Source organism: Mixophyes fleayi, chromosome 5, assembly GCF_038048845.1.
Source record: "Mixophyes fleayi isolate aMixFle1 chromosome 5, aMixFle1.hap1, whole genome shotgun sequence".
In the NCBI taxonomy this organism is placed as follows: Eukaryota; Metazoa; Chordata; class Amphibia; order Anura; family Limnodynastidae; genus Mixophyes; species Mixophyes fleayi.
Genome location: NC_134406.1, coordinates 23,830,259 through 23,857,719, shown reverse-complemented (window position 1 = coordinate 23,857,719; position 27,461 = coordinate 23,830,259). Strand labels below are relative to the sequence as shown.

The window sequence follows — 27,461 nt, the reverse complement described above, 5'->3', positions numbered from 1 at the left end:
GAGCAGTGGTTCCCAAACTGTGTGCCATTGCTCCCTGGGGTGCCACGGTGATCTCACAGGGGTGCCGCAGCCAGGGCCGGTGGTAAGCAAGGCGTGGGACTACTTGGTAATTATTTTGGCTTAGGGTGCCTTGAAAAAATTATTGAGACCCTAAGGGTCCCTCAAACTGAGAAAGTTTGGGATCCACTAGTTTAGAGTGTGAATTGAGGACTTTTGTGTATAAACCTCTTAGTGTTGTATTTGAAATAGGGATGTGCACCGGCGACTTTTGAGGTCTCGTGTTTTGTGTTTTGGATCCGGATTTTCGTTATTTTTGAGGTTCGGATTTGTCTCGCAAAACACTTGACGAAAGGTCTTGGTTCGGATTTAAGGTATTGGATTCGGATTTTTTTTGAAAAAAACATAAAAAGTTTAAAAATCAAGTTTTTGGGCTTATTTTCACTCCTAGGCTATTATTAACCTCAATAACATTCAATAACAAGCATTTCCACTAATTTACAGTGTATTCTGAACACCTCACAATATAGTTATTAGTCCAAAACGTTGCAAAAAGGTATCTTTCTGGACTGCGTAGAGGAGTGGGTCACCACAATATCTTAAAAACCCTGAACTTTTATGATTCGCACCAATAATTGTACCTGGACTGCGTAGAGGAGTGGGTCACCACAATATATTAAAAACCCTGAACTTTTATGAATCGCACCAATAAATGTACCTGGACTGCGTAGAGGAGTGGGTCACCACAATATATATAATAAGAAAACCATCAACTTGTTTGATTCGCACCAATAAATGTACCTGGACTGCGTAGAGGAGTGGGTCACCACAATATATTAAAAACCCTGAACTTTTATGATTCGCACCAATAATTGTACCTGGACTGCGTAGAGGAGTGGGTCACCACAATATATTAAAAACCCTGAACTTTTATGAATCGCACCAATAAATGTACCTGGACTGCGTAGAGGAGTGGGTCACCACAATATATTAAAAACCCTGAACTTTTATGAATCGCACCAATAATTGTACCTGGACTGCGTAGAGGAGTGGGTCACCACAATATATTAAAAACCCTGAACTTTTATGAATCGCACCAATAAATGTACCTGGACTGCGTAGAGGAGTGGGCACTGGGCACCACAATAAAATATATAAAAAACCTTCAACAGGTCTGCATTACACTACACATACGGCTGCTCCTCCATCCTCTCCATCATATACATGTTGGAGTTTTAGCGTGTGACAACCTCTTGTTTTTGATAATGTCAGTGCATTTTGAATATTTTTCAATTTGCCCCACACCACTGAATGTACTTTATCTATGATACGCATCTATCTATCTTGACTGCGTAGTGTGGTGGCCCCGGTACACAATTTGGTACCGAGGCCACAATATAATTAAAAAACCCTCCACGTGTCAGAATTCCACCAAACAAGTATCTGGACTGCGTAGTGGGGTGGCCCCGGTACCCAACTTGATACCGGGGCCACAATAAAATAAATACACCCTCCACGTGTCAGAATTCCACCAAACAAGTATCTGGACTGCGTAGTGGGGTGGCCCCGGTACCCAACTTGATACCGGGGCCACAATACCTCCTCCAAACATGCTACAGACAATTCGTCATTGAGATCCCATTAAGTATGTTAAAGACAGACAGGGTCCAAGTGTTATTAGTTGACTTTGTAAAGAAAAAAACTGTCCCTGTTGCACATAGTCGTGCAATGAAGACTTACTTTTTCATTTAAAGGCACGATCTTTCAAGTGTAGTGTTTGTAAGTCTAAGTCATATTATACTTTTGGTAAAATTGGTTTTTTTTGTTCCTCTTTATGTTAATTAATTAGTAATAGAATTAAAGTAGGAAATAGAATTAAATAGAATTAAAGTAGGAAATAGAGTGGTATAGAGTTGTAGTGTGGTATAGATAGAGTGGTCCACACAATATAATAATAAAACCCTCAACTGGTCTGAATTCCACCAAACAAGTATCTTGACTGCGTAGTGTGGTGGCCCCGGTACACAATTTGGTACCGAGGCCACAATATAATTAAAAAACCCTCCACGTGTCAGAATTCCACCAAACAAGTATCTGGACTGCGTAGTGGGGTGGCCCCGGTACCCAACTTGATACCGGGGCCACAATAAAATAAATACACCCTCCACGTGTCAGAATTCCACCAAACAAGTATCTGGACTGCGTAGTGGGGTGGCCCCGGTACCCAATTTGATACCGGGGCCACAATACCTCCTCAAAACATGCTCCAGACAATTCATCATTGACAGACCCCAGACAGACAGGGTCGTAGTGTTATTGTTTGACTTTGTAAACCCAAAAAAATGTCCCTGTTGCACTTGCACATAGTCGTGCAATGAAGACTGACTTTTTCATTTAAAGGCACGATCTTTAAAGTGTCAGAAAGAGAGAGAAGACACAGGAGAGGAGAGTTGTAGCTGGGGACCTGGGGTGGAAGCTCCCAGGCTCCCCCAGCATTGCCTGGAAGTCTGAGCGTGGTGACTGAGCCAGGGCAAGGAATGTGTGCCCTGGATGAGGGGGAGAACTCCATGCCACTATAGTGAACCCAAGAGAGAGGGGGACACTGCACATGGAAGAGGCCCTGGAGTGAGGGCTGCTACAAGAGGCATGGTAGCTGTAGTGTCAGATCCTGAGGCTGAGAGTACACAGAGTGACGTGTCAGAGCACAGGAGACATTATCCCCGCAGAGGAGGGATGAGCTGCAGTTGAGAGGTCTGTTGTTGAAATAGGACATGCACACTTTAACAAACCAATCATTTCAGCGACAGGGCCTACCAAACAACTTTGACTGAAATGATTGGTTTGTTTGGGCCCCCACACCAAAAAAGCTATTCATCTCTCCCTGTACAGACTAAACAGGCTCTACTGAGGCAAGATGTCGTCCTCATCCTCAACCTCTGATTCCTCTCCCCCTACAGTGTGTACTTCCTCCTCATCACACATTATCAATTCGTCCCCGCTGGACTCCACAACCACAGGTCCCTCTGTAGTATCTGGAGGGCAGTGCTGTACTTCATTGAGGAATTGATTATTCATTTTTATAAACATCATTTTTTCAACGTTGTGAGGAAGCAACCTCCTTCGCCGCTCACTGACCAGGTTCCCCGCTGCACTAAAAACTCTTTCCGAGTACACACTGGAGGGGGGACAACTCAGGTAAAATAGAGCCAGTTTGTACAGGGGCTTCCAAACTGCCTTTTTTTCCTGCCAGTAACAATATGGACTGTCTGACATGTCTACTTGGATGGTGTCAGCAAAGTAATCATCCACAATTTTTTCTATTGTGACAGCATCCAATGCAGCGAGAGTAGACATGTCTGCAATGGTTGGCAGGTCCTTCAGTCCGGACCAGATGTTATCAGCATCCCCGCCAGTGCCTCTTTTGGGAAAACTGAGCTTTTTCCTCGCAGCCATAGATGTGGAAGAAAATGAGGGTGGAGCTGTTGGCATGTCACGGTCCTCTTCAGAGGACAATCTCCTGACCAGCAGGTCTTTGCACCGCTGTAGATTTGTGTCCGCCGGAAACAGAGACACAACATACGCTTTAAACCGAGGATCGAGCACGGTGGCCAGAATGTATTCCTCTGACTTTAAAAGAGTGACCACCCTCGGATCCTGGCAAAGCGTACGAAGGGCTACATCCACAAGAGCTACATGCTTGCTGTAATCGCAATGGCTTACCAGCTCCTCCCTCACTTTCTCCAGCTGCTTCTGCAACAGCCTGATCAGGGGAATGACCTGACTCAAGCTGGCAGTGTCGGAACTGACTTCTCGTGTGGCAAGTTCAAATGGCTGCAGAACCTTGCACAACACGGAAATCAGTCTCCACTGCGCTTGACTCAGGCGCATCCCCACTCCTTTGCCTATGTCGTAGGTGGCTGTGTAGGCCTGAATGGCCTTTTGCTGCTCCTCCATCCTCTGCAGCATATAGAGGGTGGAGTTCCAGCGCGTCACAACCTCTTGTTTGAGGTGATGGCAGGGCAGGTTCAAGCTTTTTTGATGTGCCTCTAGTCTGCGGTAGGCACTGGCTGAATGCCGAAAGTGTCCAGCAATTTTGCGCGCCACCGCAAGCATCTCCTGCACACCCCTGTCACTCTTCAGGTAATGCTGCACCACCAAATTAATGGTGTGGGCAAAACATGGGACGTGCTGGAAATTGCCCATATTTAATGCCCGCACAATGTTACTGGCATTGTCTGACACCACAAATCCCCATGAGAGTCTAAGTGGGGTAAGCCACTGGGAGATAATTTCCCTCATTTTCTCTAATATGTTGGCAGCGTTGTGCCTCTTATTAAAGCCTGTAATGCACAATGTTGCCTGCCTTTGCATGAGCAGCCATTTTGTAGATGCTGCTACTGATGCAGCTGTTGCTGTTGCTGCGGAAGGGGATGCATCTACCCAGTGGGCTGTCACAGTCATATAGTCCTTCGTTTGCCCAGAACCACTTGTCCACATGTCCGTGGTTAAGTGGACAGTGGGTACAACCGCATTTTTAAGAGCACTGAGGACACTTGATCGTACTTCTCTGTACATTTTTGGTATCGCCTGCCTAGTGAAGTGGAATCTCGAGGGGATTTGGTACCGGGGACACAATACCTCCATCAACCCTCTAAATCCCACTCCACTGATGGCGGACACCGGGCGCACGTCTAACACCAACATTGCAGTTACAGCCGCAGTTATACGCTTTGCAATAGGGTGACTACTATCGTATTTGGTGGTCATGGCAAACGACTGTTGGACGGTCAATTGTTTGGTGAAAGACTTAGCGGTCTTACGACTTCCCCTCTGGGAAGATGACCGACTAACAGCAGCAACAGCAGCAGTGGCAGTAGTAGGCGTACCGCTGCAGGATTCCTCGGATGAATCCCGTATTGAGGAGGACTCAGTCTGGCTGGTGACTTGGGCTGCAGGACTGAATCTGATGGAGATTGTGGAGGAAGTTGACGAGGAGGGTGTTGCTGGTGTGTATCCAACTGGACCACGGGATTTAGGTGTCCCTGTACCGATGAGGGTCCTAGCCCCAGTTCCTGAACTAACCACTGAACTATGAAGGTTATTCAGGTGACGTATAAGGGAGGATGTTCCTAGGTGGGCAAGATCCTTACCCCTGCTTATTTGAGCTTTACATAAGCTACATATTGCCATACATTGGTTGTCTGGATTTGGATAAAAATAACTCCAGACCGAAGAGGTGCATTTTTTGGTCTTCTGACCAGGCATGACGATGGGCTTTTTCATCCCATGGACATCAGCTGTTTCCCCCCCTGGTGCCTCATTTACAATAACCACATCACCATCCTCATCATCAAGTTCCTCCACAGCGCCAGCTACATCATCAATAGCCTCCTCCCGAGCCACCTCTTCCCGTACAGTGATGGGAAGGTCAGGCTTGACAACCACCAACACCCTTGGACTCGCCTTGGGGATTTGTGATAATTTCTCTTTAGAAGGCAGAGTTGTTTGCTGTTTTGTTGCTGACAGCATAACTCTCTTCAATTTTTTGTAGGGGGGGGGAGGAGGAGGAGGGCTAAGATCCGTGGGTGAAGCTGAACCACTAGTCATGAACACGGGCCAGGGCCTAAGCCGTTCCTTGCCACTCCGTGTCGTAAATGGCATATTGGCAACTTTACGTTTCTCCTCAGATGATTTTAAGTTTCTCTTTTTGCTACTTTTTCTTAACTTGGGCTTTTTGGATTTTACATGCCCGGTACTACGAGATTGGGCATCGGGCTTGGAAGACGACGTTGATGGCATTTCATCGTCTATGTCATGACTAGTGGCAGCAGCTTCAGCATTAGGAGGAAGTGGGTCTTGATCTTTCCCTACTTTATCCTCCAAATTTTTGGTCTCCATTATATGTAGCACAAGATACTGCAGAATGTGTGAACTTGGTAATATTGCAGTACCAATGGACTTATAATGCTGGATTGGTTTTGCAAATTTGGTTATAATTATTATATATTTTTATTTTTTTTTAATTTTTTATTTTTTTTTACTTTTTTTTTATTTTTTACAAACTTGGGAATAATGGGGAAATAACTATGCCCTTAGAAGCACAGAGCACAGGACACAGCACCACTGGACTGAACAGGACACGGCACAGGACCCAGCAGCACTACGGAACTCAGCAGGACAGAGCACAGGACACAGCACCACTGGACTGATACTGCAGAATGTGTAAACTTTGTAATATTGCAGTACCACTGGACTTTTACTGCTGAATGTGTGAACTTGGTAATATTGCAGTACCAATGGACTTATAATGCTGGATTGGTTTTGCAAATTTGGTTATAATTATTATATATTTTTTTTTTTTTTTAATTTTTTATTTTTTTTTACTTTTTTTTTTATTTTTTACAAACTTGGGAATAATGGGGAAATAACTATGCCCTTAGAAGCACAGAGCACAGGACACAGCACCACTGGACTGAACAGGACACGGCACAGGACCCAGCAGCACTACGGAACTCAGCAGGACAGAGCACAGGACACAGCACCACTGGACTGATACTGCAGAATGTGTAAACTTTGTAATATTGCAGTACCACTGGACTTTTACTGCTGAATGTGTGAACTTGGTAATATTGCAGTACCAATGGACTTATAATGCTGGATTGGTTTTGCAAATTTGGTTATAATTATTATATATTTTTTTTTTTTTTTAATTTTTTATTTTTTTTTACTTTTTTTTTATTTTTTACAAACTTGGGAATAATGGGGAAATAACTATGCCCTTAGAAGCACAGAGCACAGGACACAGCACCACTGGACTGAACAGGACACGGCACAGGACCCAGCAGCACTACGGAACTCAGCAGACAGAGCACAGGACACAGCACCACTGGACTGATACTGCAGAATGTGTAAACTTTGTAATATTGCAGTACCACTGGACTTTTACTGCTGAATGTGTGAACTTGGTAATATTGCAGTACCAATGGGCTTATACTGCAGGATTGGTTGTGAAAATTTTGTGGTAATTAAAAAATATTAAAGTAGTTTTTGGTATTTTATAAAAAAAACTTTTTTTTATTTTTTTAAACACAGGGGAATATTGGGGAAAAAACTATGCCCTTAGAAGCACAGAGCACAGGACACAGCACCACTGGACTGAACAGGACACAGCACAGGACCCAGCAGCACCACTGACCTCAGAAGGACAGAGCACAGCACACAGCACCACTGGACTGATACTGCAGAACACAGCACAGCACTAAACAGCACAGCACAGCACAGCACAGCACAGCACTAAACAGCACAGCACAGCACAGCACTAAACAGCACAGAACTAAACAGCACAGAACTAAACAGCACAGAGGACCACCTAACACACCCTCCCTCTACCCTGATCAATGCCCGAGTGAAGATGGCGGCGACTAGCGGGGAATTTATAGGATCCGAGTATCGCGAGATCCGACAACGGGATTATGAGTCAGAGCCTCAGTTTCACTTTTGAATTTGGCGCCAATACCCGGATCTGTCTCGGATCCGACTCGGATCCGCAACGTTCGGGTGGGCTCGGATTTCAGAAATCCGAGCGCGCTCATCCCTAATTTGAAAGTGTTTTTCTTCTGTTATCACCATCCTGAGATTAGTTGATAGAAAGGTTCCTATCAGGAATAGAAGTGTACTTCCAGTGGGTGCCCTTTGCAGTATCCGGATCAGTGCGTTGAGTGACACAATTCTGCCAATGAAAAAAGAGCATGAGATTATTATTATCATTATTACATGATTTAAAATAATTTTCATAGGTTTTTAATTTTTAACACACCCCAAAGAGGTGCAAGATAAAAAAAAAGCATATTTGTCTGTTTAACGCGGCGCGTTAAAAAACAATTGAATAGCTTTTACCGCGGCGGGCTCTCAACCACCCTATACTTTCAACAGACCTTCTACTGGAGCGCGAGAGGACCGTTTCATGAAAAAAACAGAGTGTTAAAAATGGAATTGAATCGCGGGTAAAGTTAACCTGCTCTAAAATGATAAAAAAAACCAGTGTTAAAATGACTTAACGCTGTGTTAAAAAATATCTAGCGGTCAATTGAATTCCCCCATCGTGTCTGCACCTCCCATAGTGGTAACTGTGCGTTACACATAAGTGTGCTTGTGGCTGTAAAATAGTTGCATTTGCAAGTAATTAAATATGTTGTGTTTCCGCATATTTTGCAGTTAGTGAATAACAATTTCAGTTGACTGTCACACTGCAATTTTCATTGATAAATGCGAAAAAAAATTATATTTTACTAGTGTACACTGTATATGTAAAGAAAAAAAGACAAATGTAACCTTTTTAAGGCGCTCAAAACCCCCCTTAAAGGGTTTTTAAATAACAGTTGCAAAAATGGAAGCTGCTACTTCCCTTAAAATAGAAAAACCAATGCAAATGACATGACTATGTCACAACGGGGGGTCCATCCTATGGGGTGCTCCTGAAGCGCCAAGCAGCCCATTACCCCTCCCCCTACTTCTCTCAAGAGACCCCTTGACTGCCGAACTCCAGTGCCAAGTGAGCTCGACACCCGTTAACTGATTACCTCTCAACTTTCCGATTCGCGGGACAAAGGTGCCCATGGTTGGGACAGCAGGACAGGGCCCTCAGTGTGAGACTTTCCTGCCAAAATTGTGTGTTTCAAAGCATAAACTATGCAGAAAGTCTTGTTACTGTTCCTTTAACTAAGAATTCTGTAGTTACGGATGTTAACATTAACATTTTTATGTGTTTTCTTTGCTATTAGCTGTGAGTGGGCGTTAGAGCATTTGTTATATACTTTTCCCCTTCAAGAACAAAATATATTTCCTGCAATTTAAGTGCCTGTGAAATTAATGCTTACTACAATGCAAAAGGAATTGAATAAATGACTGAATATTTCCTGTTATGTTCAGAACCTTTCAAAGCCAGTGGGCACTTCAGTATAGACATCATGTTATTAAAGGTAAAACGTCGGAGAAAGAAGAGTGATATTACATGGCATCTGCAGTATTTCAAGATTTGTATTCTCATTTAAAATTGTTTATTTTCTGACCAATAATTCTCCAGGTTCCATATAGTCTCTCACTCACTAGATAACCAAGAAATGATGTATTGTGTATTATTTATAGGTTGTTTTTTTTGGTTGGTTATTTATTTGTACTTTGTAAACAATCAGGGCCTGGTTCATTAAGGCGTGCAAAATGAACGTATTGTGTGTTCTTTATAAAATACACATAAATCATATACGGGCATATGCCCGTCCACTTTCAACTAGTAAAGGATCAGAAAAAACGTGTCTCATGTGAAAGCGGATGTTAATACGCTCTGCATATACGGCACTTGCCATATTGAGACAGACACAGCACACTGTAGGATACATACAATACATATATGCTATATAAAAGTCCCAGCAGAACGCACATAAAAAAGAAAAGTATTCAAATATTGTCACCTGTTAATAATATAGTCATTAATGAAAAATCATCAAAAAAAATAAAAAAGTTTTTTGTTTTAATTTTTTCCACCCATGAAATACATTTATCAGGATGTTATTAAAGTCTACTATACATAAAATTAATTTGTACAGTTGCTCCTGATATCAAACACATGTTCTAGCGTGCACATGTGACCATCAACACTATCACTCGGCGCTTACACCTGATCTGTAGCTGGTGCAAGTGATACGACTGACAAACACGTACCTGAGAGATGCACAGAGCTCGATCTTGGCACGTCTTTACAGCACATTGACTATGTGCATACGCCCAGTCCCCTCCCCGATCTGCCCATGAAATCGTAGGCACTCAGGAGTGTCCTTTGTGCTGGAAGATAAATTGCATGCACTTGCGTTCACTGGCAATTGCTTAATCCATATTCTCTGTGTGTTCCATAAATGGAACTTTTTCCTGTGGGTCTGAGATTACTGTTGATGCACATGGCAACTCGAATTGCATATGATTAAGAAAGTAATACACAGTCTATTAAAAGTTAACCATGAGATGGGTTTGATAAAACGTATAGGGTCTGATTCATTAAGGAAAGTGAATAAAAAAAAAAAATTGTAACTTTTCACCTTGGCAAAACCGTGTTGCATTGGAGGGGGGGTTAAAATGTGGGGACCAATTTATAGTTGGGATAGGACATGTCCTAGATCAACTTTAATGTCAGTGTAAAAATAAATCTATAAAGTATTTATGTCCTACGTGAAAAAAGAGTCAGTATTTTCCATATGTGCAAAATAATAAACTAATTTGCACCCCTTGTATTATAACATGGGTTTGCCAAGGTTCAAAGTTACACATTTTTTAGCTTTACTTTCCTTAATGAATCAGACCCATTATGTTTAGTCTTTTGTATAAAATGCATTCTATACAGGTTGACTCAAACGTACGAGATTCTGAGCATCTAATTTCTTTTCTTCTTTCCCCAGTTGTTTTTATTTCAGCTGCTACGAGGACTGTCTTACATCCACCAAGGCCACATACTGCATAGAGACCTGAAACCACAGAACCTTCTAATAAGTGACACGGGGTTGCTGAAGTTGGCTGATTTTGGTAGGTCGACATTTTGCTTTGATTTTTTTTTTTTATTTCATATATAGAAAAGGAAGCCAGAGGCCTTCATTGATTTCTGTTTGTTCTTTAGATAATATCTGATTTTTTGCTATTATTGTGTTTTTTTTATGGAATGGTTATCTGGAAACTAAAATGGTATGCTTGTAGTGAAAAAAAAAGCCTCAAATGATGTGTTTTGCAGAAGGGTCTACCGAAAACAATAGAATACATTTTTTTTATTTTACTATATCCTTTTATAATATATAAAAAAAAATTCAAGCTAAATTTTACTTATAATACTTCTGTCTGATTTCTAACAGAAGTTGTTTTTTAAATCTTTTAGCTATATTATAATTATTTGTTTTGCATGTTTTTATTTTGCATGTATATTTTTTTGTATGTTTTTATTTTGCATCTATATTTTTTTTGCATGTTTTTATTTTGCATCTATATTTTTTTCTAGGCATGTTTTGTCCAAAGAATGGTACTTGGGTGGTATTTAGTGAGTTTTGAATTAACATTTACTAGTATGTTGTGCCATGTCATTTTACTATACTTGGAAGAGATCTAGGATTGGGCTTTTGTTGTTCTATATGTACACATGGAACAATAAATTTACACCATCAAATATTTATCAGAGGGAGTAATCCAGTGGTGAGCAATCCGCATCTTGTGGACTGTATGAGGTACTTAGAGGTCACATCCTGCCTTCATGACCAGACCAGTTTCCCCTATTTGGTCCTTCTGATGTCACATGAACACAAAGTAATTGCACATTCTATGTAGCAGCTCAATTTATGATTGGATGATGATATCTTCTCACTGCTCAGTAGATTGTCAATCTGTATGTGCAGACATCAGCCAACCACACTAACAGGCTTACGTGAGTTCTGGCCTCTTGACCCAATTACCAAACAGTGAAGTCTGTACAATTTGGTCGTCAATGTCTACGGCCAAACCTGAAACCGATCCTGCCAGAGCCTGTGTGTAGTCAGCATTATTTACAGGAACTGTTGTGCTTGTACAATTAAAGCCCTTCTTTATGATCTAGGAATGTCCATGCCCTGGGCACACGGTTGGTATTTATCTCCAACCCCTCCCAAAAAGGCTGGGTAAACAGTGCACAGTGCCATAAAATTGTACATCATGCACTTTTCACACTCCATTTTCACCTTGCTATGACACCCAGGTCATATGCCAACTTTGGCACAAATACTATAGAACTGGCACTGTACAGTCATCTATATTACACAGAAAAAATAAAATAAAAAATGTTTGATATAAACTTGTCCTTTATTATAACATTTTAATAAAAATATTGGTCCTAAATCACTCATATAATTATTATCCATCTTCTCTATTTCTTAGATTTTATTTATTAGTCTGATGATATCTTGGCACCACTCGATTTGTTATTTGGAGACCTCTCCATGAAGAGGAGGCCAGATATCAGTGTTGTTGTTCTTTTGTGTTTTATACATAAACATATTTTTTTTAAAATGAACACCCTTTAGATATATATACATTAATGTTAGGCTTTAGGAATGGTGACAGTTTTTCTTCAATTTTAGTAATCCAGGTTTCCCTGGATTATATTAGTTTATTGAGTTGTTTTATTAACTTCCAATAAATTATAGAATGACAATGCATAAAATACAAAACATATCTGGGTAAGTACATAATTAGTCCATATTATATTATATATCAAATATACAGTATATTGCTTAATAGATATGAAATATAATAAGTATGTAGCTAGATTCCTCTCCTCTTTTTTGTTTTTGTTTTTTTTTGTTTTAAGTTTAAAACAAATACAGTATCTGGGCAAACTGCCTGTAGACTTTTTTACTTTTTGTGTAAAGTGTAAAATCAGCCACTTATTGGCAATTCATAATTAATTTTTGTTTTTAGCCTTTTAATTTCAGCAGCTCCTATGTAACAGTTCTGTATGCTGGCATGTGTAGCAAAAATTAAATTGGCCTAGCGGGGGCTGCAATCCACATGAAGCTGATTGTCTTGTGGTCTGGAAAAGCAGTTTAGCGGAAATATGAATATTCCACAAATTGTCACTGAGTAGAGAAATAAAAATGCCGATTCGACTTTGGGAAACATTTTAATAATTTGTTATAGAACAATAATAATGAGTAGCCTGCTCAACTTTTTTTTGCTTACATTGAATAGGCAGTATTTAAAAATATATTTATAATAACTATTCTGATAACTGTGGATTGGAGCTCCATGCAAATTTAAAATAAAAAGTTCTATGCTCTTAAGTTTTGCAAATTATTTTCCTGCTCCATAATGGTGGAAAGCTACGTGTATTTTAAAACAGCATCTGCCTATCTGGAGCTGTAATGAATTAAAAATATATCTGCCAGTGGAAGATATGGGAGTATGGGGTACAGTTTGGACCACTTCACATATGGTTAATTTATAAAGATAAATTAGAAAAGCTAAGCTTACTTTGGGGGAAAAGGCACCTTGGAAGTGACCCAATAAATGTATTCAAGGTCACTATAAAGATTTGTCTATTGGATTTTTTTTTTTTATTAAGGACAATAGTCCATCAATTGTGAATGGAAAAAAAATGATGGGATCTTTTAATCAATAGGAAAACCCCAAGGTTTAGTGAAAATTCAAATTTTCTCCAGATTTAGGGATTTTTCCTATTTATTGAAGCCCTTGGACTGGTGAAGACTATAGACTGTAGTCTTGGGGCCATGAAATCCAATTATCATGGACAACGGCAATGGCTTTAGCCAGAGCACAGAATAAGAAAAAAATAAAGCATTTCTTCCTTTTTCGTTTGTTATCTATTTTCTATTTTTTTTTTATTTTTTTTTTTAAAACTTTATTATTTTTTGGGGGGATCTGGAATCGAGAAGCTGGCAAACCATCTCACGCATATGCAGATTAAGAAAAGACCAGCTTTGTAGTTGTAACAAAGAAATAACAAAGAGTAATCCTGGCTGTCTGCCAAGTTCTCTTGTATTGCCTAGGAAAGCAGAGTGGTGCGGGGTTAGAGCCCGGACTACTCTCTTTTCAAACTAAATTGATATATGTCCACTACAAACTCCTGTGTATAAGTTTAGAAAATTGATAGCTGTATAAAAAATAAATGATAAATTATTATTGTTGTTGTTATTTGTTAATTATTTTTTTTCTAAAAGACGATAGGAAAGTTTAAAAACAATTGTTAATTGGGGGATATAGATTTTTAAAAAAGACTACTTTATTAAATTATTAGCACCCTTCAAAATGTTTCATAAAACATTATTGCTATTTTCAATAATAAATAGAGGGTCTGAGTCGCCTTTACACTTTGGTTTGGAAATGTAGATTTAGACTCTGACAAAGAAGATAACAGGGAAAGAATCCATTTCTGTTGGGGGTATGAAAATGCTAATCTTTTAAAAGGAAAGGTGAGTCTCCTCTTAGCATCAGCCTTATGGTTAAATTACAGAATGTTTTACAACATAACAAATGTTTACTAGTTAGAACACAGCGTTTCACCATAATCTACTCACCAGGGCAGCGTTTCCAACCACTCTCTCATGACACATGTATGTGTCACCACGTCATGCTGGATGTATCACAAGACTCCACGGGTACCAGTAAAAAAAAATTCTTAAAATAAATTCAATATATGCAGCAGAGATGAAATATGAACTGTAATTGTAATTTACACACATTAGCTGTAATTTGTTTCTCAAACCTACAAATACTTTTTTACGTTACTGGTTTTATTTAATATTATGAAAAATAAAAGTTTTTGACATGGCCATAGAGCCAATTGTTTAGGGCGCAAATCAAAGGAGCGTCCTTGCCTCTTTGGTTAAACGCACTTTTCCCGTGGACCTCATTACCAGGAGATCCCGGAGGGAAGGTCCAAAATGTAGGCAAGTATGACACATGGTAATGATCATCTATGGTGCACTTACTAAAATATATGGGAGTGATAGCTATTAGGTTTTTAAGATTTCTCCCTATAAGGTCCTTGTTTTTCAGTATTGATCAATTGCACGTTGACCTCATATGCAATTTTTACCATTACATTCTTATTTTCTAGGTTGCTATTCATTGCAGAGGAATATTTAAAATGCAAAAAAAAAAAAGTTAGAACACAGATCAGTGAAGGTGACATGGCGGGAATTGTAGTGCTCCAACCTGCGCAGAGATAGTTTTGCATGTGATGTGTTTAGACCAGTGGTTCCCAAACTGTGTGCCGTGGCTCCCTGGGGTGCCGCGGCGATCTCAAAGGGGTGCCGCGGCCAGGGCGGGTGATGAGCTAGGCAGGGGACTACTTGGTAATTACTTTTGCTTAGGGGTGCCTTGAAAAAATTATGGATCGCCTAAGGGTGCCTCGAACTGAGAACGTTTTGGGACCCAGTGGCTTAGACGCACCAGCTCAGCAGCCATGTGTCCCTGGAAACTATTTATGGTTGTGGCTCCGGTTGAGTGATGTGGTTATAAAACTATCAAAAAATCTCCAAAGTCATATTTTTTGATATGGTCTTAGGGGGGAATTCAATTCCCCCGTGAATAGCGCCGCGATAGATGTACTACCGTTATTACAGTAAATTTAACCCAGAAAGCTGCGAGCAAAAAGCCGGTGTTGAAATTACAGTTATAACAATAATTAAGTGCACTATTACAGTAATTACTTTTTACAATAACGCAGATTCAATTAGGTTTCCGGTCCGTGAAGTCAATCCATGGTACCGCAATAATGTGGATTTTCGTGCCCACCCCATAGGGTTTCATAGGAAAATCCACGTTATTGCGGTATCGTATTACCGTCAATACTGCGCAGGTTCCGTGGTAACGCCCGGAATCCTAATTGAATATGCCCCTTAATATCAAAAAGGGAATAATTCTGTATTTATTTATTTACACACAGCCGTGTCCTTACTCGGTGTTGTCCAATTGGTCGGGCCAAAGCCCTAAGGTCTGTGGTGGATCGAATATTTTTTTAGTTTCAGCCCTGGAACACATAGTTATACTAGAATTGCTGCCCTCTTGTTGGAAATACTTGGACAGCACTGATTTCGTCGCTGGAATACCATGACAGTAGATGCCCACAGCCCAGGCTAATAGTTATTTTCTTTATTTAAACACACATTCATAAGAGACTCTTGGGTCGCATCTGTTTGATGGTTCTATTTGTATTGGTTTTATTATTTTACATTGTGCATTTAGACCACACAGCTGTGTCAGATGTAATGACCTGGAGCCAGCTCTGTGGCGACTGTCAGTGTATTGACAGCATCTTTATATGCTGTGACTAAAGGGTGCAGTGTGTTAACGGAGTGTCCAGGACTAGCCGTGCAATAGATTGGGCCATACATAGTGATTGCTTTCCATACATGCCCAACCGATCAGGCTAATTGATTCGAAGAGAGAATTCCCCACAGCATTTTGTATAAGGCCTCTGCTAGTGTCGCCGATTCCCATAGGAAACTCCTTTGTGTTGATCTAATATTTATTGAATGTCTGTTCTAAATGAAAAATTGGTCATATGTATGTAAATTTTCAAATAGATTGTTTTCTTCTAGCATGAAATGAGTATATTGATATACCTGTATAACGAAATATCTTACTGAAAAAACCTCTCTAGAGGTCTGCAAAGCAGTTCTTAACAACCAAGGATTACACATATTAATATATTATGCAGAGTATCTTTTGTAGAAACCAGGCGTAGCTTTTAACGTTATTCTTTTTGACATATCTTGCATTCCTGAAAATAATTTTTTACTGTAAGTGTTATTTTACTGTGGCGCCTTTAAATGTACGATAATAATAATTATATGTAACCCCCTGTCACTGTGTGTAGTGTCGGGTGCAAAGGGTACACAATGCACCTCCTTCTCAAGCCCTGGCTAGCTGATGGGCATGGGTGTAAATGATCAGGGGGTCCCTGCACATGCAGGTGTTTCTTTGTAGTTAGTGGGACACAGGTAATGTCACTTTGTGGTGCAGTGCAATAAAAGTCACAATAATTTGGGCACCAGACCATCTCTGTGATAAACTGAACTCTTTATTTACACTCCTCTTCCTCCAGCACGATAATCATAATGGTTGCAGCAAAAAAGAAAAATATATATACAGCTCCTTACTCTCTCCAGCACAGTTCTTAATGAGCAATACGAATATGGTTGCAAATATATCTTATTACTCCTCCTGCACAGTTCTTAATGTTATCCAGATGTTATATAACTTAAATCACATATCTCTTTTACTCCATATGTCACTGAAGATCACACTCCTCTGCAGGGGCACTCACATGGATGCTAACAGGCAGGCAGCTTCTCCTCCATGCAGCTCTGACACACGCTGTGTAACTCTCAACTGCAGCTCACCCCTCCTCTGCGGGGATGATGTCTCCTGTGCTCTGACACTTCACTCTGTGTACTCCCAGCCTCAGGCTATGACACTACAGCTACCTTGCCTCTTGTAGCAACCCTACTCCAGGGTCTCTTCCATGCGAAGTGTCCCCCTCTCTCTTGGGTTCTCTATAGTGACATGGAGTTCTCCCCCTCATTCAGGGCACACATTCCTTGCCTCGGCGCAGTCACCGCGCTCAGACTTCCAGGCAATGCTGGGGGATCCTGGAGCTTCCACCCCACTCTCCCAGGTCCCCAGCTACATCTCTCCTCTCCTGTGTCTCCTTTCTCTCTCTCTCTTTTTTCCCCCCCTTTCTCACATCCCCTCCTTCCTCTCACTCAGTCTCACAGGCTGGGCTGGGTTATCACCATGGTATCCAGTTTATGTAACTTTTAATATACTTCTATCTTGCCCTCTAGGTGACCCCTCCTGTATTCACTGAGGTGCAGGTTTTACTAAAACGCCACTAGGGAGGGGCGTTACATATACCTTTGTGCTGTCCATTTTAGATTTACCACATGGGCCTGAGTCAATAAGGGGAGCAAAGTAAAATAAAGGAGTAAGTTTGCACCTGGACTAACCAAGTTGCAATGCAAGGGGTGCAAATTAGTTTCTTATTTTGCACATAATTAAAATACTGGCTGCTTTTTCATGTAGCACTCAAATACTTCATAGCTTTATTTGAACACTGAAATGTAAAGTTGATCTAGGACATGCCCTACCCCAACTATAAATCTGTCCCCACATTTTAAATTTACCTCCCCCTCCAATGGTTTTGCCCAGGTGTAAAGTTACTCCTTTTTTATGCGTTGCTCTTCTTAATGACTCAGGCCCACTGTGTGCAGCATGTGTGTTTTTTAAACTGCACGTAAGTTGGCTTTGCAGATTCCGAAGTCAGCAAGGAACGGATCTGAAAATATGTGTGCTGATGACTACGGGTGTAGGTTTAATCTGCTCTACTAGAACAGAAGCTGCAGGACACCTGCAATATCTATGTGGAATATAAAATCTCAAAAGAATGCATAAAAAAAATACATATTCAATTAATGTTACATGTCCATATTATAGTCATTTATGGTTATACTTGGAATTGTTTTTTAAATTTTCTTTTCTTTTCTTTTTTTTTCTTGAAAAACATTTATTACTTATACTTAATACCTGCTGTACATAAGACAGTAGCAGTTGCTTCTGATTGCAGACACATGTTATAGCATACATACGATACTGACATAACTAGGACTTAGACCTCTAGCTGGCGCAAGAGATACGGCAGAAAACCAGCGTCCTTCTGTGTCCGCCTGAGTCTGACTTAGACAGGAGCGCCCTTACTGTACATTGCCTCCATGCACCCGCCCGTTCCCTCCCCGAAATTGTGGGCTGTAGTAAGTGTTACTTGCGCTCGAAGATGACTTGGACGTGGCTGCGTTCTGTTGTGTATGGTCCGGTTCTGAGCTCACGCAGACTCATTTTGCGGACGGTACGCACAAAATTGGCAGATATGTTCCTTAATATGTGTTAATATAATCTCTCTACTCTCACCATGCACACACATTGGCAATTTTGCTCCTTGGCAAAGCCACCTAGCGCTGCTGGGGATGAAAGGTTAAAATGTTCACATAGATTTAAAATGAATAGAGGGCTGGGTCCTTTCTCAACGCTAAATTGCAGAGTTAAAATAAAGCTGCACTGTATTTGTGGGCTACATGCAAATGCAGACAGTATTACCCTACATGCAAACACAAAAATTAGCATTTGCCCCTAACTCTAAGGAGCGTTCTATACAAGACGCGCAATTTTAATGAAAGCAAAAAAAATAATTGGACTTTATTACTTCTAATTAATTTAACAAATAGAAGCTCCCTGTATAACTTTCACAAATGTCCCATTTCAGCTCTTTTTAATGCGGCATCCTGTAATTGCTCGATTTTTGCCACGTGAGGTGAAGTTTTAGTCCACAAATAAAATCCTATAGTTATTGAAACAGTTGATTTTTTTTTTGTCATTGGTGTAAAGTGTAAACATAATTATTTAATATACAATAATGTTTACACTTTACACCTATGAAAAAAACATTAGAAAAATATATTAAAGTGGAACTATAAATACAAGTGTGTTTTTATTTGCTCCCGTTCACATGGGCTAGGTGAGAAGCGTCACACAGTTGCTATAGACTATGTGAAGCTGCCTTCCTAGATGACGCAAACTCCTTGTTAATTCGCCAATTCTGCTCTCAGTCGTGGTAATAGTGATGGTCATCCCTAAATTTTATGAAGCCAGAAAAGAACACTTGGGGTAGAAATTTCGGAAAACTGATGCAAGGGAAAAAAGTAGAGATGTTCACTGACTCCGTATTTTGGTTTTGGTTTTGGATCTGGATTAACTTTGGGTTTTAGTTTTGGCAAAACCTTCCTCGCGTGTTTTGGTTTTGGTTTTGGATTCCTATTTTTTTTCTAAAATCTCTATTTTTTTGCTAAAATCACATAATTTGGCTCTTTTTTGGTTCCTACATAATTATTAACCTTAATAACATTAATTTCCAGTCATATCCAGTTAATTTTTGTGAAGTGACAAGAACACTGCTACCCTTTCTGTTTCTGTATGAGCAATGGCACTGAGCAATGGTACTGGAGAGTGACATGAACACTGCTACCCCTGTTTCTGTGTGAGCAATGGCACTGAGCAATGTCACTGGAGACTGGAGAGTGGCAAGAACACTGCTACCCCTGTTTCTGTGTGAGCAATGGCACTGAGCAATGTCGCTGGAGACTGGAGAGTGACAAGAACACTGCTACCCCTGTTTCTGTGTGAGCAATGTCGCTGGATCTCCTGGGGAGGGAGGTACTTATGGAATCCAAAACCCACGAGATCCGACAATGCAACAATGAAGTTTTGCCTTGATTCAGATCCAAGGACGCACAAAAGTACTGAGCTGGCTCTCGAGCCTACTCGGCTCCTTTAAGTTTGGTTGGGCTCGGTTTTCAGAAAACCGAGCCCGAGCATCTCTAGGAAAAAGAAGTGGTGGTGGTTATAGAACAGTCACAGTCTTGTAAAGAATCTATCCACCTCTAAGGGGTCCCCTCGTATTATACTATGAAGCTTTGCTATCTCAGAGCAGAGTAGGGACTTGTGTTGCTCACTGTTACATAGTAACCGCAAACATGTATAAAAGTGTGATAACGTGAGCTCCGATGAGTATTCATAGGACCAGTGCATGTGTCATCAAGATAACAATGTGCTTCAGGGGAAAGGAAATGATGTGACAAGTAAGAACAGTTCTTGTATCTTTATGAAGCTGGCATTGGTGTTGGTTGATAGGGTAGAGAGGTGACTGGTGAATTTTACTAGTCACCTCTAATCTAAAATGCAGATTGTTGTAAAACAATAAAACTCATAACGGGCTTAGTAGAAGTGTGTATAGAATGTTGAAGTCAACTAGGTCATTGAAGAAGCTCATCCATAGAGAGCTATACAGCAAACAAAAAGAGGAATATTTTGGAAAGAAAGAAGGATGAGAGGATCTGGGTCTATAGGAGATAATTTTGTTGGCATGTCTGGAGGCAGGACCCCAATTAGGGGAACGTGGAGGGAATTAAAATCATTGTGGATGATAATCTCCCTTTAACTTGTCCCTTTTATAAGAGCTCTTAATTTCGAGACCACCGTTACATGCCAATATCGGACTGTTGATAGCGTTCATTTAAGTGGTGGGAGCAGCCCTCTATCCAAGTGACCTTTTATTGTTGATGCAGAAACAGAAGTTCGAAAGGATATTTTTAAATTTAGGTAAAATACAATATGATGACCCTTACTGGAATTGCCTGGGTCTATTAGAAGATACAATTTAAAAATGAGTTCACAATATACATGTGCAGAGCTCGTGAACTTCATGGCTTATGGGACAGGAAAATATACTCAGTGGTCTCCTGAAAAGAAGAGGTCATGTGTCAAGCAGTGACAGGTTGTAGAAGAGGCAGAGACTCCGGGGGGACTAGTGTGTACTGTAACTGATTGCCTCTCAAGATCACACAAAGGTTGCATTTATTATTTAACACCTTTCTAAATGACCCACTTCCCTCATGACTACTGAACAGTGTATCCTTAGATCGTATCACGTACAGATCTTTACAAACCATGACGTTCAAAACTGTCAAATTCTAAAATTAATATAATTGTAGTTATTTTCTGGTTTCAATTATTTTATTTCTATTTAGTTGGTTTGCTAATAAAATAAATTTCTTGAAAGATTCATATGAGTGTTTTTTTTTTATTTTATTTTATTTTTTATTGTCTTTTCTTAAATCGGGTACATTCATCCACTGGTGAATGGGGTATAGATTAAGCTTAAATAAGAGAGCGCTGTTTTCCTGCCCCTGCTTCATCATATACCTTTTCTCACGTTTGTACACGTGTGGTCTTTGCATCAAACCGCTCCGCAAGGTGATCGGAATTGAGCTCAGACCACTGGAACGATCATTAGTAGAGATGCTCCAACCAGTCAGATTGATACAAATATGTGAAAATGTATCACTGATTCTCAAAATTTAGAATTGAAAAATCTAGAATAGTTTGTAAAAGTCAAACAGGTTATAGTCAGTTTGACCATGTTTGATTTCCAAATACCATATTTTAACTTTTTTGTAATTGTGGACCTCGAACGCAAATGGAGAACTTTGAACATAGTAGTATCTTATTAAAAAAAAATGTTAATTTTATATTAAATGTTCATTCAAAAAGATTATGTAAATAGGAAAAAATAGCTATAAAAAATATTTAAAAACAATTATTTTAACAAGGACGGTAAGCCTCAAACACAGTGGGTGGTCACTGAAGACGCCTCTCTAATTTGGAACCGGAAACTTAAGTGTATTAGTGATTGTACTGTGAACATCTACGTGGACATTGAACCAGTAAAGTGGGCAAAATGGTTAAATCGGTTTAAATATTCGGCGTTTCTATTCATTTGTATGTGACTTTCAACCTCTGCTTCTACTCTGTACAACTGCTGGCACGTGCAGTATGCATGTCATACAGGGAAATTTACTGTCATTTTTCTGGCGGTTTTAAAGCTGTCGCACATTGCCGATTTTGCCACCCAAATCTTGACAAATTTGACTTTTGGGCTTTAAATCCAGCGGTTTCAAGCCCAAAAGTCAAATTGTGTGCCCCTTATTATTTTCAGTAGAATATTCTATATTCTTATTATATTCTGTAGAGTAGTTGGATGAATATATGCTTACCTACCATCTTCTTTTCTTGATCGGACGTAATCCATAGGGAGAATAAAAACCCAGAGAGATCAAACGGACGGCTCCCCAGGAGCTCTTTAGCTCCCTCCAGCTGTAGGGCTCAGCTTTACACGTTATGCAGCTGTTGTAGTTTTATTTTAAGAAAGTGTCTTTTCATTTATGCCACCCGGTCCTGTCCCTTTTATTTGAAGTTGGAAGTCACCAGGTAGCATCCTCTCACTGCATTACCCATGAGTTCTACAGCTTACAACAGCAATTAGGGGAAAAATCTTTGAAGATGGCCCATATGAATTTGTCTGATGGAAATCCGGTGTGGATTCCCCTGCTGGGTAACCATGGAAACACTGGAGTTTTGCAGATATAACGAAAACATACACATACTTTTAATTAACAATATTTTTAAAAGGCTTAACTATTTTTGAGATATATTGTAGATTTTGTTCTCTGGTATGTCAATCATAAAATAATGTATAACATTTACAGTTGGCATTGAACACAACATTCAACTCCTCCACTACCTCCTCCCTATTGTTTATCAAACCTACATATTCTTGGGTTTTTCCTTATTTCTCTTAAAAAGCATTTTTTATGTAGGTTATATAATAAGATTATGGGATCAGCATAAATACTTAAAACAGGAGGCGAACTGCAAACTGTGCTTTTGGGATTGGAAATAAAAGCTATGAGTAGTATCTAAATTTACCTTTATTAAATCACACTTGCAAGTTAAGTTTAAGAAACATATGAGAATTGAAAGCTTGTATTTTGTGGGAGAAGCGTTTGTTTATACAGATACCCAGGGGTGTAACATTTAATTACTGGGCCCCATAGCAAAATTTAAGGGGGTGACCCGCAATTCTGATTCAGGACACCCCAGCTTTGCACTTCTGAACATACACAAAGTCCTGCTCAGGACCACTGCTGATATTTTCAGCGCCTCCCCCCCCCCCCCTTCCGCTCGGTATATTGAACATGAGCAATGACGCCCTTTTGGGGCATTACTGCACATGCCCAGGCACTGCTCTCGTGCTGTGCTTCACGCGTTTCACTGGCCCTGGCCCCCATGCATGCACAGTGAAGCCTCTGTTTGGGCTGTTAGCCCAAACACAACTTTGCTCTGCATATATCGGGCCAGTAGCAGCTGAACGGCTGGCAACCATGGTAGATCCGTCTTTGCATACACCCTGTTCTGGAAACAGGGAGTAGTTGCCAATATTTTCCCAGAGAATTTGGGACAGTTGGCAGCTATGAAAGGGTATTGTAACTCGTACAGGCACTCTAACCTCATTTTTTAAGCTTTTATATTTGATTTGCCGAATGAAGTTCTAAAGAAATATATATAAAAATATATAGGCTTTACATACACTTTGTGACAGTACAGCCAATTTAAAGCACTACCATTGTTCTTGCTGTCTTTTCCAGATAAGACGTTCTTCCATATATCTGTGCGATAAATACCTTTGTCTTATGGTGCCTTATTTGTTCCTCTACGGCACTACTATTATTATTGTTTTGATTTTGTTTTCGGGCTGAAGATGTCAGGGTCAGTGTTGTCGGTGTAGACAGCACCGTTAAGCCGTACCACACCCAGTGAGACAGATTACTCAGAACTGGACATTCAGCAATCTGACTAAATGGTGGAATGGAGAGGAGCAAATTTATTGAAGATTGCTGCTGACTACAACATTGCTCAACAAACCCCTAAAATGCCACAGTGACTAAAATATCAGCAACAACATCAAACACCTGGGCAGCCCTGCCCTGCAGGGTTCAGGACAGTTGTCCTTCTCATCCGAGAGCCACTGTGTCACGCTATACTCTTTGCTATGTACTGAGCTCTTTGCTCTGACAGATGATGCCGGAAACTAATTGAAGGCCCGGTATCCTGGAGCACCAGATTTTAACTTGCTCAGAGGGGAGACTGAACACAGTTCAGTCTCTCTATAGTTAAGTCATCAAGTGGGCTCAGGCTTTGCGTTGGCACGGAAGCTCTCAGAGGGGCAAAAGCAGTGTAGTAGGGCAGCAGTAAGGGACAGGGGTTATTACTAAAGAATGGAGTTAATGATTGAGGGTGTTAATGATAGGATGGCAGGTTACTGAGGTATGGTTATTAAAGATGCTCAGGAAGGGTTAATAATGATTGACGCATGGCTTAATGATGATTGTGGATGGGGAGTTAATTCATGTGATTATAATGGTGAAGGGGAGATGATGGGGACAGATCTATAGTAATGCAGGTGAATTATGAGTAGAGGAGGATGACGAGTACAGTGGGATGGAGAAGTGGATTGAGTGGGCAGTAATTATACTTGGGGGGGGGTGATTGGGTTTTTGGAGTGAGATGGACCATTGAGAATGGACTTGAGGGGATGGGGGGGTACAGGAGCAAAATAGAGAAGAGGTTTAAGGTGAGGATAAAGAATGGCTGTGATGTGGATTGAAGGGGATGTAATGTTTGCAGGAGGAGTGTATATGTGTTGGGGCTATATCTATGGTCCATATTGATTACCAGATATTTAAAAATGTTTTCAATTTCAATTTTCTCCTAAATTCTAAAAGATTTTTGAGCCCTGGACTATATAATCATGGCGGGTGTGTCGCTGGCTGACCAGGTTTTCTTCTCAATCAGATTTCGATGGGGCAGAGCGATCATTTTGAGATCAGATGGAATAATGTCTGGCCAATTTGGGAAAATACCTTATGGGCTAGCCACCGTTGCTCACATATGGGCCACTTTACACTCATCAATTGAAAGAGAAAACAAGTTCTCCATAGTCTAAGCTGATAATACAGTTATAGTTGTGGACTGATATTGTATTGTATTTCTGGCTTAAGAGGTACAGAACCATATTTATAAGTATAATTACGTTTCATTATATTGTTGTACAAATGATCAGTAAAACATGTGGATATGAATCACTCTATGTAGAGAACCTTTGTTTCTCTTAAAAATGTTTATTAAGCTGTTGTATTATTTACTCAGCTGATATAATGGGTGTGTTTTTATGTTTGTTTGCAAATTGACACAAGCCGTCGGACGGGGGCCGCATCACTAGCATATATCTCCTGGTGCACGCAAAGCATAGCCCGTGTGTCAGGACAGCAGTGCTATCAGCGGGTGTGGTCATCAGGCAAGGACTCTGTATTGTCAGAGTCCCTCCTGCTACAGCCAACGCATGCCGATTACCAACATATGCCGAGGCTCATTGCCGTCTCTCCCATCTGTTCTTTTTATTAGACAATGTATATTCCTTGGCAGTAGGCTGTCGCTTTGTTTGTATTGTTTTTTTTATTATAATATCTTAATTACAAACAATTACAGCGTTGTAACTTTTACTTTTTACTTGTTTACATTGCGATGAGCGTCAGTCTATTGTTCTTACTGCTACCTTGGTTATTGGTCACGGACAGTGCATTTATCAGGTGGGTGCGGGCATCTAAGGTTATTAGATAAACTACAGTATTTTTCCAGATTATTATTTCAGAGAGTTGGGCTGCACTCCACTGTAACATCGGATTACAGTAAAAAGTGTGTCCTTCATTTTTATGCTCGTTACGTATATATATATAGCTTATAAACTTTTATTTATATAGCGCCAAAATACCTCGCAATGCTTGACAATTGGGGATGAGCACAATAATAAAACAAGACTGGACATTAACAAACAAAGAGGTGCAGTGTCGGACTGGCCTGCCGGGGAGTCGGGGTATTCCCCGGGAGGCCCTGTTGCCTGATAACCCCGCCCTCTTTGTTGGTGGGGCGGAGCAGAGAATTACTGAGCTGCGGTCAGTCTACATATGAAACGGAGACTGTTAAACTAATAAATCCCTGCCTACAGCCAGCACGTGAGAACACTTCCTGCTACTGAGACAGAGAGAGGCAGAAATGCTTCACAGTGACACAGATCTCAGATTACTCCTTCTGCTGTAGTTGCAGGCGTCCTGTAGTCATAAAGTTGCCGTCCTAACTGCAGTGTGAGTCCGTGTAATCAGTAAGTGTAATAAATCGTGCAAACTTCTCTAGAGCTCTCCACTGTGTGACCTCGGAGGGAGGGAGATAAATTAGAATGGCTTCATGGCAATATACGTCTTCAGTGCCTCTATAAAAGGATCCTATTGCAGCTGACCAATGAATGGATTCCTAATAAACTAGTAACCAAATTCACTGTTTATATCATGTTCCATGTTTATTTGTTTTCAATCAATTTTGGGACTTTATTCCCTATAGAAGCATATCTTAATCAGAATAAAACACATTGAGACAGTTAGGTCCTTATAGGATTGCATCTGCTATATGCTTTAATATTAATGTTTTGCTTTTGTCCTTTGTAGTGGCATTGGATTATTATTGAGTGTACATTTTGTGGGTAGATCATTTTTTAGAGTCCTGTTTTTATTTGCCAGTGTCTAGAGTGTAATTAGATTTATGTAATATTTTAAATGTGCATATATTTTTATGCTAATAATTTTGTGGTCTCCATAGTGCTTCATGGATATATTAATTTTTAGTCTATACCCTTATATTGTGGTTTTCATATGATGAATGGTTGATCTCTAGTACTGTATTATAGCATTTGTTTTCTGTGTACACTATGAGGGGAGAGAACACTAACCACAAAGAATGGACAGCACACAAATAGCTGATGACGATTGATTGTATTCAATTCATCCCTCCCCTTCCCCTGTCTCACACAGTGCCTTCCATGCTGCATTTGCTCCCCTTCACTTACCTTCCTATTGACTTCTTTCTTCTCTTCTGCCTTTCCTTCGCGGCTCCTCACTGCAAATGTCCTCTTTTTCTTTATGGACCATACTATGGTGCTATACGTTGTCCTCCATGGGATGACCCCATCCCCTTTAATGACTGACCACAACCCCTCTTACAGTTGGCCACACCCCATTGTAGTGGGCCCCTACCGCTGCATTTCCCCCGGTGGGCCCTTCATGTCCCAGTCCGACACTGAAGAGGTGTGAGATATACATATATTGTCAGCTGATTGTATTGGGCTTTCCGTCTTCTAAGGTAGACGGCTGCACTTCAGACAGACCAGCCAAGAATATCACACCAATCAATATTTTTGCTTTGACTAGCCACGGCTAGTTTATTCACCAGCAGTAAAACATAATAATATACAGACAAAAGACCTTGCCTGTCCGGCACTCAACTCCTAGGATCTCTCTCCCTGAAGTGAGGGACCTACTGTCCCACACACGCATTCAAAACCACAGTACTCACTGGCTATAAATTGTAGTTTCTCTCAGTTA

The 27,461-nt window shown here is 40.4% G+C and overlaps 1 protein-coding gene across 3 annotated transcripts in view; it reads left to right on the top strand.

Annotated features, from left to right (window-relative positions):
- The window catches only part of CDK14 (cyclin dependent kinase 14), a 453,985-nt gene that overhangs the window by 208,865 nt on the left and 217,659 nt on the right, over nt 1-27,461 (top strand). For all 3 annotated transcript variants that reach the window (XM_075211845.1, XM_075211846.1, XM_075211847.1), the window contains one exon: nt 10,443-10,566. In XM_075211845.1, the coding sequence (XP_075067946.1) occupies nt 10,443-10,566 (124 nt within the window). The remainder of the gene's footprint in view (nt 1-10,442; nt 10,567-27,461) is intronic.